We start from the raw sequence: 13,472 nt of genomic DNA, 5'->3' as shown, positions 1-13,472 counted from the left end.
AAGGGCGCCGCCGATTGGTCGCGGCGCGGCGCGCGGGCCGCGCTGTGCTCGCGGCCTCAGCCCCGGGCCGTCCCCGGCCCCGGTTCGGGTCCCGCCCCCGCCCCGTGTCACCGAACCGGCGCTGCCCGCGCCCGCCGCGACACCGCCCCACCGGCCGCTCGGCCTTCCCGCGGGGCTGCGGCGTCTCGCTCGCGGGGGATTCACCCCTGAGTCAGCAAAGTCGCGCCCGCCGGGTCTTTCGGCACCGCCCGTGGGGACCGTGTGAGGGTCGGGGATGCGGCTCCTGGGCGGAGGCGCCTGGCGCGCGTGAGCCGCGCGCCTCTGCAGGGGCACGGCCGAGGCCGCGGTGTCCTCGCTGTGAGACGGCCGCGATGCCCGACGGGCGCGCCGGGCGCTGCCCCGCGCCGGCCCGGGGACAGCGCTGAGCCGGGCAGGTGAGGCACCGGGGCTGCACGGAGGACACGGTGAACGACCGCCGGGCCCGGATCTTTGTTCTGTTTATTCGGGGTGGTGTTTCGGGTGTTGTGTGTAACCTCGAGCTGTTATTGTGTCACCCAAGAGCCTCACGCCTAGCAAGAGCCCCCGTTCCCCGAGGACCCCCCGTTCGCCTCACGGCCGATGAGACACCCCCCGCGCCTCTGCGGCTCCCCGCGTGAGTACGGCGGCCGCGACCAGGCTGGGGAGGGGGAGCAGGGCGATGATGCGGAGGCGGTGGCGATGGTGGGCGAGGCCGGGGGCACTCGGGGGCCGTGAGGGGCAGCGGAGAGCGGGAACCTCAGCACGGAGCACCGGCCGGGGCGGGGCCCGGGCATTGAATGAGCTCAGAGGGGGCGTGGCCTCCGCGTGATTGCCAGGTGAGAGGGCGCGGCCTGCTCGTAGAATGACACGTGAGGGGGCGTGGTGTGTGCCGAATGACATATATGGGCATGAGGGGCCGCGGCGGCCGCGCCTCGGCGGGGTAGGGGCGTGGCCTCGCGTTTTGAGTGACAGGCGGGGCTTGTGGCATCGTGACACACGAGGGGGCGTGGCGTGTGCGTGGAGTGCCGGGCGGTGGGGAGCGGTGTGCGCTTTGATTGACGTGTAAGGAGGTGGCCTTAGACTTTGAGTGACAGATGGGGCCTTGCCTGTGCGTTGCGTGACAGGCGAGGGCGTGGCCAATCCCCCAAGTGACAGGAAGGGGGCGTATCCTCCGCCCTGACTGACAGGTTGAACCAGCGCTAAATTACATGCGAGTGGGCGTGTCCCCCGTTGACTGACAGGCGCGGATAGGCGTGGCCTTCCCTGACTGACAGCCGCCGCACGCGCCCTGCCCGCTTCCCGCGGTGCGCGGTGACGTCGTGCGTAACGCGGCCACGCCCCTCCCGCCCCGCCGCCGCTCCCGGTCCCGTCCCCGCTGCTCCCGCCGCTCCCCCCGGGACCCGGCGGCGCTTCCCGGCGATGTGACCCCTTCCCGGGAATACCAGCGACCATGGCTGAGGTGAGAGCGGCGAAGGCCTGCCCGGGAACTTGTTGCGCGGCTCCGCAAGTTTGTTGCGGGGAGCGGAGGCCCGCGGGCACCGGCGGTCCCGCCCGCTCCCCTCAGGGAGCCGCCCGCTCCCGTTCGGGGCCGTCCCGGGGGCTGAAGGCGCCTGAGGGGAGCGGGCGGGACCGAGCGCGGCGCCTCCCGGTTTTTATAGGATCGCATATGCTAAACCGTCGCTTTATTTCCTTTAAATATCTTTTTTGTAATCGTTAAAACAAAGGGGAATTGCTTAAAAGGTAGCCCGGGAAATCCTTCTGGTGGAATTCCCAGGATTTGCGGGGAGTGGGGGGGTTATTTGGGGATAATGAGAGTTGTGTTGCGGGATGTAATATGATAATGATAGGGAAATAATGGGGAAATGGGAAAAAAGCCTCTTTATCGCAGGGTTGGGTTGCTGGGGGCTGGATTGGCCCATCCCAGTTGGATCAGCTCTTTCCCTTTTGGGAGGGGAGTGGGGACTGATGAATGGATATTCCATGAAGTTTTCCTCGAATTATGCCCAGATCCCAATCTCGGGGCTGTTTGCTGCTCCAGCAGTGTTGACAAATGTATTAGAAATGGAAATTTGAAAAGTATGCTTTGGAAAAGTAAAATTTGTGGGACAGGTGTTGCTCCCAGGGCGAGCTGGAAGTGTCCAGATTTTAGATTTTACAGATGGAGCTTCTCCCCTTGAAATTCCTGCATGTATGGGGTTTTCCCCTTAAATTGCTTTCTCTTTTCCTTCCAAACCAACCTTTAATGGAGCAGTCTTCCTGTTGTTGGGACAACACGTCCTGAGCTAATCTTAGAAGTTCTAAGAACCTGCCTGGGTGGTTTTGTATCTCCAGAGGGAATCACAGGTCTGATCCCAAAAACTGTGGGTTTTAAACCCGCTTCTACAAAGCTGGAGAGACAGCTTTGCTGTGGCCATCAGAGTATTGGGGTTGTTTGGCTGGAGTTTTTGTCCATTTTTCCGTGAATTAGCCCCAATATCCTGTGGCAGTCCCTCTGTGTGCTGTGGGGCTGAGCTGGGGTCACTCCCTACTCGCTGTCCCAGCAGTGCCAGCCCCGGGGCAGGGAGATCCCGCCGGGATGTGGGGCTGGCCGCCTTTGACTTTGCCCTTTTGGATGCGGTTCCTGTGGCTGAGGGCTCAATACTGCACTCAGGGCTTTAATCTTGGCTTCTTTGGAGGTGAATTCCTTGTGCTGTTTGGGGTGAAGGGGCAGGGCCAGCGTTTGATCCGCCTGTGGATGAGTTCAGGAGCTGCAGAACCTCGAGTTCATCCCCAGGCAACTGTTGCATCTCTATGGGGAAACAGTAATGATTTCAAAAAATTGATACTCAGAGCGATTTAAGGACTTGGATACAGTTTCCAGCTCAGTTTGTGTCCCTGCCCCGGGCAGAGCTGGAACTGGATGGTCTTTAGGTCTTTCCAGCCCAAAGATGCCAGGATTTCATGAATTTAGGAAATCCACAGGGAGCAGAGTGGGAATTCTCCTTAGCATGGCATTTCCTCGTAGCTCTGGTGGCAGCCACCGGTCTGGAGGGACTACAGATCACCAAAGTGTGGATGGGAAGGTGGCAGGCTGGTGATTCCTGCCCTCAGCAGCCATCCTAGAGCCTTGTGCTACTGTTTGGGGGTGCACAGGAGCTCCTCCTGCCCTCAGCAGCCATCCTAGATCCTGTGTTGCAGAGGATCAGTGACAGGCACAGCCCTCCAAGCCCAGTGTGGCTCTGGAACTTGTTGGGTTGCAGAGGAAGGCTCTTCAGAAAGCAGGGCTGGAGGCCAGAAAGTGAAACTAAATTCACTAAAAGTGCTGCTTCACTTTTGCAGAAGCAATTTGAATACAGGACAGACAAAGGAAAAAAAAAAAAGATTTTGAATATATATATTAAAATTGGGATTAATAACCTGTGTTAGGGATCTTTTTACTTTTATGTGATTCCTCATACTCCAGCATGTCAGAAGTTTGTTCCAGGCATAAACTGGAAAGAAAATATCTCTAACTTAAGATCAGCTGAAGCTTTGTGACTGTTACAGTATCCTGCATTAAGCTGCTTACAGGATGGTTTTGGTGGAGGGAATGCTGATACCCAGAGATTTTCTCCAAAATAAGTATTTTAAAGCCTCCTGAGAAGAAAAGGTTGGAGCTGAAAAGCTTGATTAGCAGCTGAAAGAGAATGGGTTTTGTTAATTCAGCCTTTATAGTGCTGGAGTGAAATGCAAGTGAGAGAATGAGATCTTCTGATCCCAGACTGGAGGAGCTGGGGTCAGACTTTTGTGTTGAACAGAGGCAGCTCAGTACCTGCTGTAATTTCCAGAAGTGCCAATTCCTGCTGTTCCTGCTGTTCCTTCTGTTCCATGAAGGGATGCACCAGCCAGGCTGCTACAGGATATCTATCACTTGCCAAGATACTGAGCATGCAAAAATGAAGGGAACCAGATGAGGATTTGGGGTTTTTTTGTTGTTCTTCAGTGAATTAGGAGTGGGTGAGAGGGTGGCCATGTGTGGCCAGAGGTGAGATGGGAGCACTGGGGACTAAATATCCCTGATTTTTGCTTGGCATAGCTTGGAATGACCTGCAGGCTGGTTTAGTTCTGGGTTCAGGGGGTCTGACAGGTCCTGAAAGGGGAGATCCTGCTCCTCCTGCTGCTTTTGTGTCATGGCCCTGAGCTTCCATGGGCTGATCCCTCTTGCTGAGAACCTCAAGGCTTCCTGCAGGGCAAGCAGGGAGAGATCCCACAGGAGCTGGAACTCAGGAGCAGCCCTGGCCCCAGCAGGTCCCCAGGAGGCTCAGGGGACAGCTCCTGCCAGGAGGGCACAGCCAGGGGGGTCGGGCTGTGCTCCAGGGCACAGGGACAGGAGCAGAGGGAGCGGCCCCAGGCCAGGCCAGGCAGCTCAGGGTGGATTTGGGGCAGTGGAAGGGGCAGTGCAGCCCTGGCACAGCTGCCCAGGGCAGGGTGGAGTCAAAACCCCTGTGCATGTGGCACTTGGGGACGGGGGCAGTGGTGGCCTTGGCAGGGCTGGGAGTGCTTGCAATGGATGGTCCTGGAGATGGAATGGATGGTCCTGGAGATGTTTTCCAGCCCAAAGGGTTCCACGATTCCCTTCCCGTGACTGAGGCTGGAACAAAATTCCTGCTCCTCCCAAACCCCCAGCACGCAGCTGAGCAGCTCCTTGTGGTTCTCACCCAGAACCTCTGAGGTTCCTCAATTTTCTGACTTGCTGAAATAAGAACTAAAGTTTTGCTTCCTCAGAGTGAATTTCTGAGGGGTTAAAAAGCTGGATTGGCATTTTATGGTGTTGGGAAGGTATGGGAAGGAGCAGGAGCTCTCCTCTGGTGTCAGTGGACAGTTAAATTCTCAACCTAATTTCTTTGAGTGCACTTTATTGTTTTTAAATTTCTGAAAGTTTAGTTGTTTTCAACCAAAAAATCAGTTTATTAGCATGGTGTGCTTTAAGAAGTCATCTATAAATCCCTATTGTCTGGAAAAATGTCCCTTTTCCTCAATGTTCTGCTTCTTTCAGCTGAAGAATTTTCAACTTTGAGAATGTCACTGGATTGTGTTTTCATATTTTGAGCATTACTTTCTGATTTCTGTTTTGGAACAGCTTCAGGACAGAGTGCTGAAGGAATACGTGACCTGATAACTGTTCTTAGTAACCTTTTCACTTTCTTAGTGTTTTTATTGAACTAAGGTGTAGTAGGAAGCAGCAGGAAAGTTCACACAATCACTGATGTGTTTGCTAATTGAGCTGTTTGAACAGTCAGGGGTTTTGAGCAGCTCCTGGATACAGAACAAGGTCAAAATAGATGAAATCCGGGTTTCCTACAGATCTAAATCACCATTAAAATCAGGGATTGACAGCAGTCAACCATATTTTTCCTTGTTTGATCTTAGCTGTAAATAGTTTAGGGTTTTTGTGTCATTTTGGGCAGGGTTTGTGGAATACTGCACTGAGGTACCAGTGAACCTAAAGGAGAGCTGGGAATTCTGGATTTTCCCCTCCTTGGTGAGGGAATAAACCCCAAAGTGGTTGGTTATAGGCACTGCTTGGATTCCCTCCAGGAAATTGCAGGGATACAGTGGCACTGTGCCTTTCTAATCTTAAAAAGAGTGCACCCCTTGAGTTCTTTTGTCATAGTGGAAGAGTTTTGGGGATATTTTTTACATGTGATAAAACACTGATGTTTGTGGGCTTCCAGTCAGGACTTCAAGTCCTTCCTGACGCAGCAGAGGGATTTAGGCAGAGACTGGAATTGTTGTAAAGTTGTTTCTTTTTGAGCCTTTTCCTGGCCAGAAGCCCCAGGCTGCATTAATATTTCCCTCCTAATCCATTCACGTCACAAATTGTCCATAGGAATGTTTCCTTGTGCTGCCTGGCATATGACTGGGGCTGTCTGCTTCTGGAATTCTAGAGCAGGATCCAATCACTCCATAAAATCTCAGTTTTCTTGGCACAATATTTTAGATTATTACGAGAAGTTAAGGAAGATGCTGGAGTGCAAAGAAATAGGAAATGTGGAATTGTGTCCTTCAGGTAGGGCAGGTGGAGTTCTCATTGTGGTCTGGTGCTCCAGAATTCTCTTGGAATGGGGAGTTCTCCTGGGGAGGCTTCAGGGAGCTTTGTCTCCTGTCCCTCCAGCAGCTTCCTCAGCCTGGAGCAGCAGCACTTCCCTGAGGCCAATCCCTTGGGAATCCTGCCTGGACTCTGGAGTGGCACCTTGGACAGAAGCCATTGTCAGCAGCTCCTGTCCCTCGCTGTCCCTCGGCACCCCAGGAACTGCAGAGCCCCAGGCTCCCCTGGGAGGGGCTTCGGGCTGGGATGGACCCGAGTCCTTCAGTGCAGGGATCCGGGGGCATCAGCTGCTGTCCTGGCACTCTGATGTCACTGTCACCCGTCTGTCCTGCCCTGTCCCTGCTGGACACCTCAGAGCCCTGCCAGGGCCTGAAGGGGCTCCAGGAGAGCTGGACAGGGACGGGGGACAAGGCCTGGAGGGACAGCACACAGGGAATGGCTGGAAGCTGAAAGAGGGCAGATTGAGGTGGATATTGGGAAGGAACTCCTGGCTGGGAGGGTGGGCAAGCCCTGGCACTGGTGCCCAGAGCAGCTGGGGCTGCCCTGCATCCCTGGCAGTGCCCAAGGCCAGGCTGGAGCAGCCTGGGACAGTGGGAGGTGTCCCTGCCATGGCAGGGTGGATTTAAGGTCTCCTCTCCAGGCTGAACATGCACAGCTCTCTCAGGAATCTCAGAACTCAGCGTTGTGGGATGGTTTGGGGTGGGAGGCAGCTCAGGAGGTCTCTGGTGTGACCTTCTCTGCTCTCAGGTCTCCCAGACTTGCTCAGGGCTGCCTCCAGCCTGGTCTTGAAAACTTCCAAAGAAAAACATTGGGAAAAAGTCCTCTGGATACAGGGGTCAGTCTCAGAAGGGAACGGCCAAGGCAGCTCTGCTGAGGTAGAAGCTGCAAGGCTTTGAGGTTCACATTTGGGATCTGTGAGCTCTAACACTGCTCTTGATCCTTGTCTTCTGGAAGGACAGGAATTTTCTCATGTAGCCACCAAAGTAAAAAAGTGAAAATCCATGGATGTTAGTAAAGGCTTCCATTTGAGGGATGTCACTGCAGTTTGGGCTGTGCAAGTGTTCACATGCAGGACTGGAAAAGAGGACCAGAAGTGGTTTTCCTTTTTTCCTTGCTTCAATGTTGCTATTTTCTCCCCAAGATAAAAATGTGGCCTTTTTTAAAATATTTTAACACAAGTTAATTTGTACCACAACGCACAGAGAGGGGCAGGCTGGGACTGCAGCCTTCCTCTTATGGAAAGGGACCCATTCCCTCTGGAATAAAAGGTGTTATTCCCTATTTTACCCAGTTCTTTTCTCCAGGCCCAACTCACAGGAGAGTTCATTAACTTTGGGATATTTTGCTGTTGCAGAGTTCAAGACCTGAACGAACTGATGGCCTTGTCAGGCATATTGCTGTCAATATACAGAGAATTTAATTCTAGTTTTTAACTGTTTTATGTAACACTTCAGGAGCTATTAAAGATAACTGAGTCAATTTGGACAGGATGTGTGTTTGTCTTGTAGACACTGCAGATTATTCTGCAAATTTTCAGATGTTTCATTATTAATCAGTTCTGTTAAACAGTGTGAAAGGTGTTGGCAGAGACAAGAGTTTTGTGGGTAGGACTGAAACTGTGCAGTGCCTGTCCCTTCTGTGCAGGTGGTTTTGCTGTAGGGGAAGGAGAGAAAGCTCAGGGCATCCCACTTGGAGTATCCCAGTCCATTCCACATGCTGGAATCAGAGCTGGCCATCCCTGCAGCCCTGGGCATTGCCTGGAATAAAGTGGGCAAGGCTGCTGCCTCCTGAACTGAGTGAACTGTCACAGTGCCAGCTCAGGGGCTGTGTCACTGCCATCCCAAGGGCTGGGACGGGCCAGATCCCAAAGTCCAGGCAGATGTTTAGGAGAACACTGGGGGTGTTCCCATGGGTGACACAGCTCTGCTGCCTTCACCTCTGGGCAGTCACAGCTGTCTGAGAGACACTGGCCAGCTTCAGTGCACCTGTTCCATGTCCATCTGTCCCATATCCATGCCTGGGAATGGATTGGATGGGATCTGTCCATCTGTCCCATATCCATGCCTGGGGAATGGATTGGATGGGATCTGTCCATCTGTCCCATATCCATGCCTGGGGAATGGATTGGATGGGATCTGTCCATCTGTCCCATATCCATGCCTGGGGAATGGATTGGATGGGATCTGTCCATCTGTCCCATATCCATGCCTGGGGAATGGATTGGATGGGATCTGTCCATCTGTCCCATATCCATGCCTGGGGAATGGATTGGATGGGATCTGTCCATCTATCCCATATCCAGGGAATGGATTGGATGGGATCTGTTCCATCTATCCCATATCCAGGGAATGGATTGGATGGGATCTGTCCATCTATCCCATATCCAGGGAATGGATTGGATGGGATCTGTCCATCTGTCCCATATCCATTCCTGGGGAAAGGATTGGATGGGATCTGTCCCATATCCAGGGGATGGATTGGATGGGATCTGTCCATCTATCCCATATCCAGGGGATAGATTGGATGGGATCTGTCCATCTGTCCCATATCCAGGGAATGGATTGGATGGGATCTGTCCATCTGTCCCATATCCACACCCTGAGGGTAGGGATAGATCCCATCCATCCCATATCCTATTGGACACATCCTGGGAATCCCTGGCTGTGATCTGGCTGTTGTTGCTGCCAGTGTCGCTGACCTTGGGAAGCCCCGTCCTTCCTGAGGTCCCTGAAACCCCGCTGGGATCAAGCAGTGCCATTGCAGCAGTGCTGCTGCTGTGGGGCTCAGTGTGTCTCCTTTCCCTCTGTGCCTGAGGTTGTTTCCTGCAGCCCTCAGCGCTGGGTCCCCTCAGGCTGCTCTGGAGCATTCCCAGGCATTATCCTCGGTGGATCCATGCAGCAGGCGTCCTTGCTCACTGGAGTTGTGCTCAGTGTCCATGAGCTGGGAGTTCTGGGTGATTTTCATTCCTTGGAGCTCACAGCAGGCTGTTCAGTGTTACCTTTGCTGATGGTGCAGTTCCAGAGCAATTGCAGTGTGCATTGCCTGTGCATTGTCTCTATCCCCTCCTTCTCTTGTCTTGTTCTCTCCCGGGCCTTGGATCCCCTTGTCCTTTGGTAGGTGGCAGCTCGTTGTTCCCCTGAGTTCCCTTGAGGCAGAAAGTGCTCTGTGCTTCCGTGGGAATGGCTGGAGAGAAAATGAAGACCCGCTGAAGAACAGGGGTGGCCTTTTCCCAGGAATTCCTGTCCCATGGCCATGCCATCCTTAGGAATGTGGATCTGTGATGTCACCCTTAGCCAGTGCCAGGAAGTTGTCATCTTTAAATGCCCCCAAAGCCATCTGGTGTCCCCTGGCCAGAGCCACCATCCCTTGGAGGCAGGGAATGGGGCTGACCAAGCCTTGCAGGCCTTGTCTTGGAACAACTCTTCAAGCAGAGGCTGCTCCCTTGCCCTCTGTGCTGCCAGCCTGGCCCTGGAGGGTTTTCCAGCTCTCCATGTGTCCAGCCCCAAACTGGTGTTTGCAGCACAGCTGGCGCTCACAGAGGCCTGGGAGAAAGTCAGGGACAGGCTGGAAAGGTGGTGCCAGTCACCTTGGGGATGGGCTGGCACAGCTGGCACAGCTGGCACTGGAGTGGTGCCAGAGGTCAGGGCTGCTTTTGGCTGCAGCTGGGCATTAATAAAGATGAGCTGGAGTGTGACACTGCTCAGGGCTGGAAATAGAAGCAGGACATGATTGGCAGCTCGTCCCAGGCTGGAAAGGCAGGAAGTGCAGACAGGAGAGTCCAGAGGCAGGGCAGATGTCACTGGCAAAGCCTGGGGAAAGGGGCAGGGAGGCAGAGGCTGCTTTTGGGGCTGGGTGTGTGAGCCATGGCTCCCTGAGCTCCCCTGATCCCTGCTTTGTGTCCTGCTTTTCCTTGTGCATCGAGGCCTTTCCCCAGAACTGCCCTTCCCAGGTGGGTCAGCCCCTTGGGCATGGATCACCACCAAATCAGGGCTGGCACTACTGACTGACAAACCCAAAAACTGCTTTGCAGCTGAGACCTCCTCAAAACTCCTCTGTTACAGCCAAAATTATCCAGGGAAACAGGGAATGTTTGCAAAAGAGGTTTTTTTTGGCAAAGTGAGTGTCAATTTGTGTAAGAGGCTCCCAATAACAACACATTTTAAAGGCTTTTCCTTCTTTCCATGAAGAATTCTCATGGTGGTTTGGAATTCCTTTAAAAAGTGTCCCTGAATTGAAGGAGAACAGGGAATTTGTGCTCAGCTTCAAATGGAAATGATTTCTCTTAAACTGAGACTCACTGGCAGTGGAATCTGGGATATCCCTGTGCTCTGGAAAGGGGCATTTATACCTGGAGCTACATCAGAGCTAAAGCCTCAGTAATTTTCATTTAACAGGAGTTCTAAGATGGTATTTGCAGAATTGATTGTTTACTAAGGAAAATATTTTATCCCTCAGAATAAATTCTCCTCAGGCCTTTGAATCCAGCTCTGTTCCTTGGAGGGCAGAGTCATTGCTGGAATAATTTTTCATCCTGGAATTAAGGTTGGAAAAGACTTTTTAAGATCATGGAATCCATGTCCCCAAGTGCCACCTGCACCTGCTTTGGGACACCTGCAGGGTGCTGGTTCCAGCCCATTCCGGGAGGAAAAGGGGAGGCTCTCTGTGGCTTTTCTCCTGGCCTGGAAGATTGAATTCATTTGATTTCCTCTGGGAAATGGATTTGTAGAGCAATGTTCAAGTCTGACAGAAGGTTCACATAGTGTGTATTTTTATGTAAATGTTGAGATAAGAAATGTTGATTTAGAAATGGAATAGGATAGATATTGTTGAGAGAGAAATGGAATTAAAAACAAGTTTTAAAGGGTGGTTTTGTACAAAAGATGAGATATTTTTGAGAAATAGAGTTATGAAAGGTGGATTATAGTAGTATTTACAAGGGGTCATCTCAGATTATTGGTTTTAAGGTGTTTTTGATATAGTGTGATGAAAGTTGATAGGTTAAGAAATGTTTATAGTGTATTGGAATTAAGTAATAGTTAGGTCACACTTTAAGATTTCTCTACAAATTCATTTCTCACAGTTCCCAAACAAAGATTGCTGCAATAAACACATTAAGACTTTCTTAATTTATATTAATGATCATGTATTGCATTTTATTAATTATGCAGGTTCATCAGACAAACAAAACACCAAATAAAGACCAGTCCAGGCTGCTGATCCTGATATTCAGCTCCAGATCAGGAGTACTGGACTCTGGAATTTGTTAAGATAATCTTTGCAAATAAAGGCTTTTTTGGGTGTAGTGATGAGCAAAACTTCCCCTGGTGTTGTGCAACGATCTGCAAAAACATTTGTGGTGTTTCCCCATTAATGTGAATTTCTGTGGGAGTCCTGAGGGGCTCCAGGAGAGCTGGAGAGGGACTGGGGACAAGGGGACCCAGGGAATGGCTCCCCAGTGCTAGGGGCAGGGATGGATGGGATGCTGACAAGGAATTCAGTGTTTATATTCTGCATTTGCCTTATTCTGGACACTTTTGGAGTTCATTTATACACTAGGGACTCCCACAAAAGGGAGGCAGATGTGTAAGGGAAATTATTCCCTAAGGTCTCTTCTCACTTTGAGGAGCTTTTGATATAAAAACTTCAAATCAGACAGAATTTTTTTCAATTTTAGCTTTTGATATAAAAAGTTTCAAATCAGACAGAATTTTTTTTCAATTTTAGCTTTTGATATAAAAACTTCAAATCAAACAGAATTTTTCAGTTTTAGCTTTTGATATAAAAAGTTTCAAATCAGACAGAATTTTTCAGTTTTAGCTGTTGATATAAAAAGCTTCAAATCAGACAGAATTTTTTTCCAATTTTAGCTTTTGATATAAAAAGCTTCAAATTAGACAGATTTTTTTTCAATTTTAGCTTTTGCTTTGCTGCATCACTAGGCTGAGTTGAGAAGGAGGCAAGCAGAAGGAAAACCCTTCAGAAAATCCAAGCTTTTTTCTTGAAGACAGCATTATACATGAATTAATGTAACAAAATCCATGGTGCCAAACAATATCTGAGTTTGCAGGAGGTGGCAGGAGCACCATGGGGAAAATTCCGTTTTCCTGCCTTGGAAATAAACATTTCATTACTGTGTGCCTGAAAAGAGTGGGAGCATTTGCTTGAATTATCCAAACAAATGAGCTTTGAATGGCTGACATGCAAATTTCCCCCCAGGGGATTCAAGACTGGCACAGGGAATGCAGGATTTTATGGGAGAATTTGGTTGTGGAGGTTATAAAAACCTCCAGGTTACCAAATTTTGGGCCAATGAGGGGCTCTGCTACCTGGATTATTAGGGAATAATTTTTTTTCTCTAGCTCAGAAATAGTATTTTCTGGTGGTGTTTTTGTTTTTTCCTCACAGCTGGGTTGGAGATTCAGATTAAATTGATTTTTCCTTTATTCTGTAAGGAATTCCTGTTATGATTTGGGATTCCTTTAAAAAGTGTGTCCCTGAATTGAAGGAGAACAGGGAATTTGTGCTCAGCTTCCTCTTAAATAATTCTTAATAATTCCTCTTAAACTGAGACTCACTGGCAGTGGAATCTGGGCTATCCCTGGGTTGTGGAAAAGGGGATTTATACCTGGAGTTCAATCACAGCTAAAGTGAAAGTATTATTTACCTTGGGAAATAATTTTATAAAGAAACTTATAAATGTATTTATAAATGTAATTATTATTTATAGATAATTACTTATAGTATTTATAAATTTATTTTTAAAATGAATTATTATTTAGAAATCTATTTTTCTGAAGTGAGTTGTTCTCTATCAGCTAAATAATTTGATTTATACAGGTTGAACATACCAGAAATAATTAAATAATTTCCTTTCTTTCCTTTTTTTTTTTTTTTAGCCTTCTGTTGAGTCTTCAAGCCCAGGTAAATATTTTTAATAATTTCCAAGGGTTTGGGCATCCTATGAGTGGAAAAACTTTCCAGGAGTTCCTTCAGCTGGATTGTTGTTGCCTCCTGAGGTTTTATTTCTTTCAGAGAAATAATTGAGTGCTTCATAATCAAATCTTAGAGTCACTCCTCCCTGCCACACCCTCAGTGTGGGGCAAGGTCTGGAAAATGGAATTGGAATTGTCCAGGGGAAAAAAGGGGGAAAATATGAGCAGGACGGGGATTCAAATACAGGAGAAAAGAGAAAATATGAGCAGAGTTGGGATTAAAAATCAGGAGGAAAGGGGGAAAATATCAGCAGGGCTGGGATTAAGGGGCAGTTTTGTGAGGGTTTTTTTGTTTTACTTGCTGAGGTTTTATTTGCTGAGGTTTTGTTTGTGAGTTTTTTTTATCTGTGAGTTTTTATTTGTGAGTTAGTTTTTGATTGCGAGTTAGTTTTTGA

At 49.8% G+C, this 13,472-nt stretch overlaps 1 protein-coding gene across 2 annotated transcripts in view; it reads left to right on the top strand.

Annotated features, from left to right (window-relative positions):
• Positions 1-558: 558 nt before the first annotated feature.
• The window catches only part of MIER1 (MIER1 transcriptional regulator), a 38,542-nt gene continuing 25,628 nt past the window's right edge, over positions 559-13,472 (top strand). The window contains exons 1-2 of one of the 2 annotated variants that reach the window (XM_066555868.1): positions 559-652; positions 12,982-13,006. Coding sequence is in view for 1 of the 2 variants with exons in the window: in XM_066555867.1 (XP_066411964.1) it covers positions 1,469-1,477; positions 12,982-13,006 (34 nt within the window). In the remaining variant the exon portion in view is untranslated. Of the gene's footprint in view, positions 653-1,376; positions 1,478-12,981; positions 13,007-13,472 lie in introns of those variants that run through there. The other variant, XM_066555867.1, reaches the window with a different exon arrangement.

The sequence above is a fragment of the Molothrus aeneus genome, chromosome 9 (assembly GCF_037042795.1).
Source record: "Molothrus aeneus isolate 106 chromosome 9, BPBGC_Maene_1.0, whole genome shotgun sequence".
Classification (NCBI taxonomy): Eukaryota; Metazoa; Chordata; class Aves; order Passeriformes; family Icteridae; genus Molothrus; species Molothrus aeneus.
This window is presented reverse-complemented; position numbering and strand designations above follow the sequence as displayed.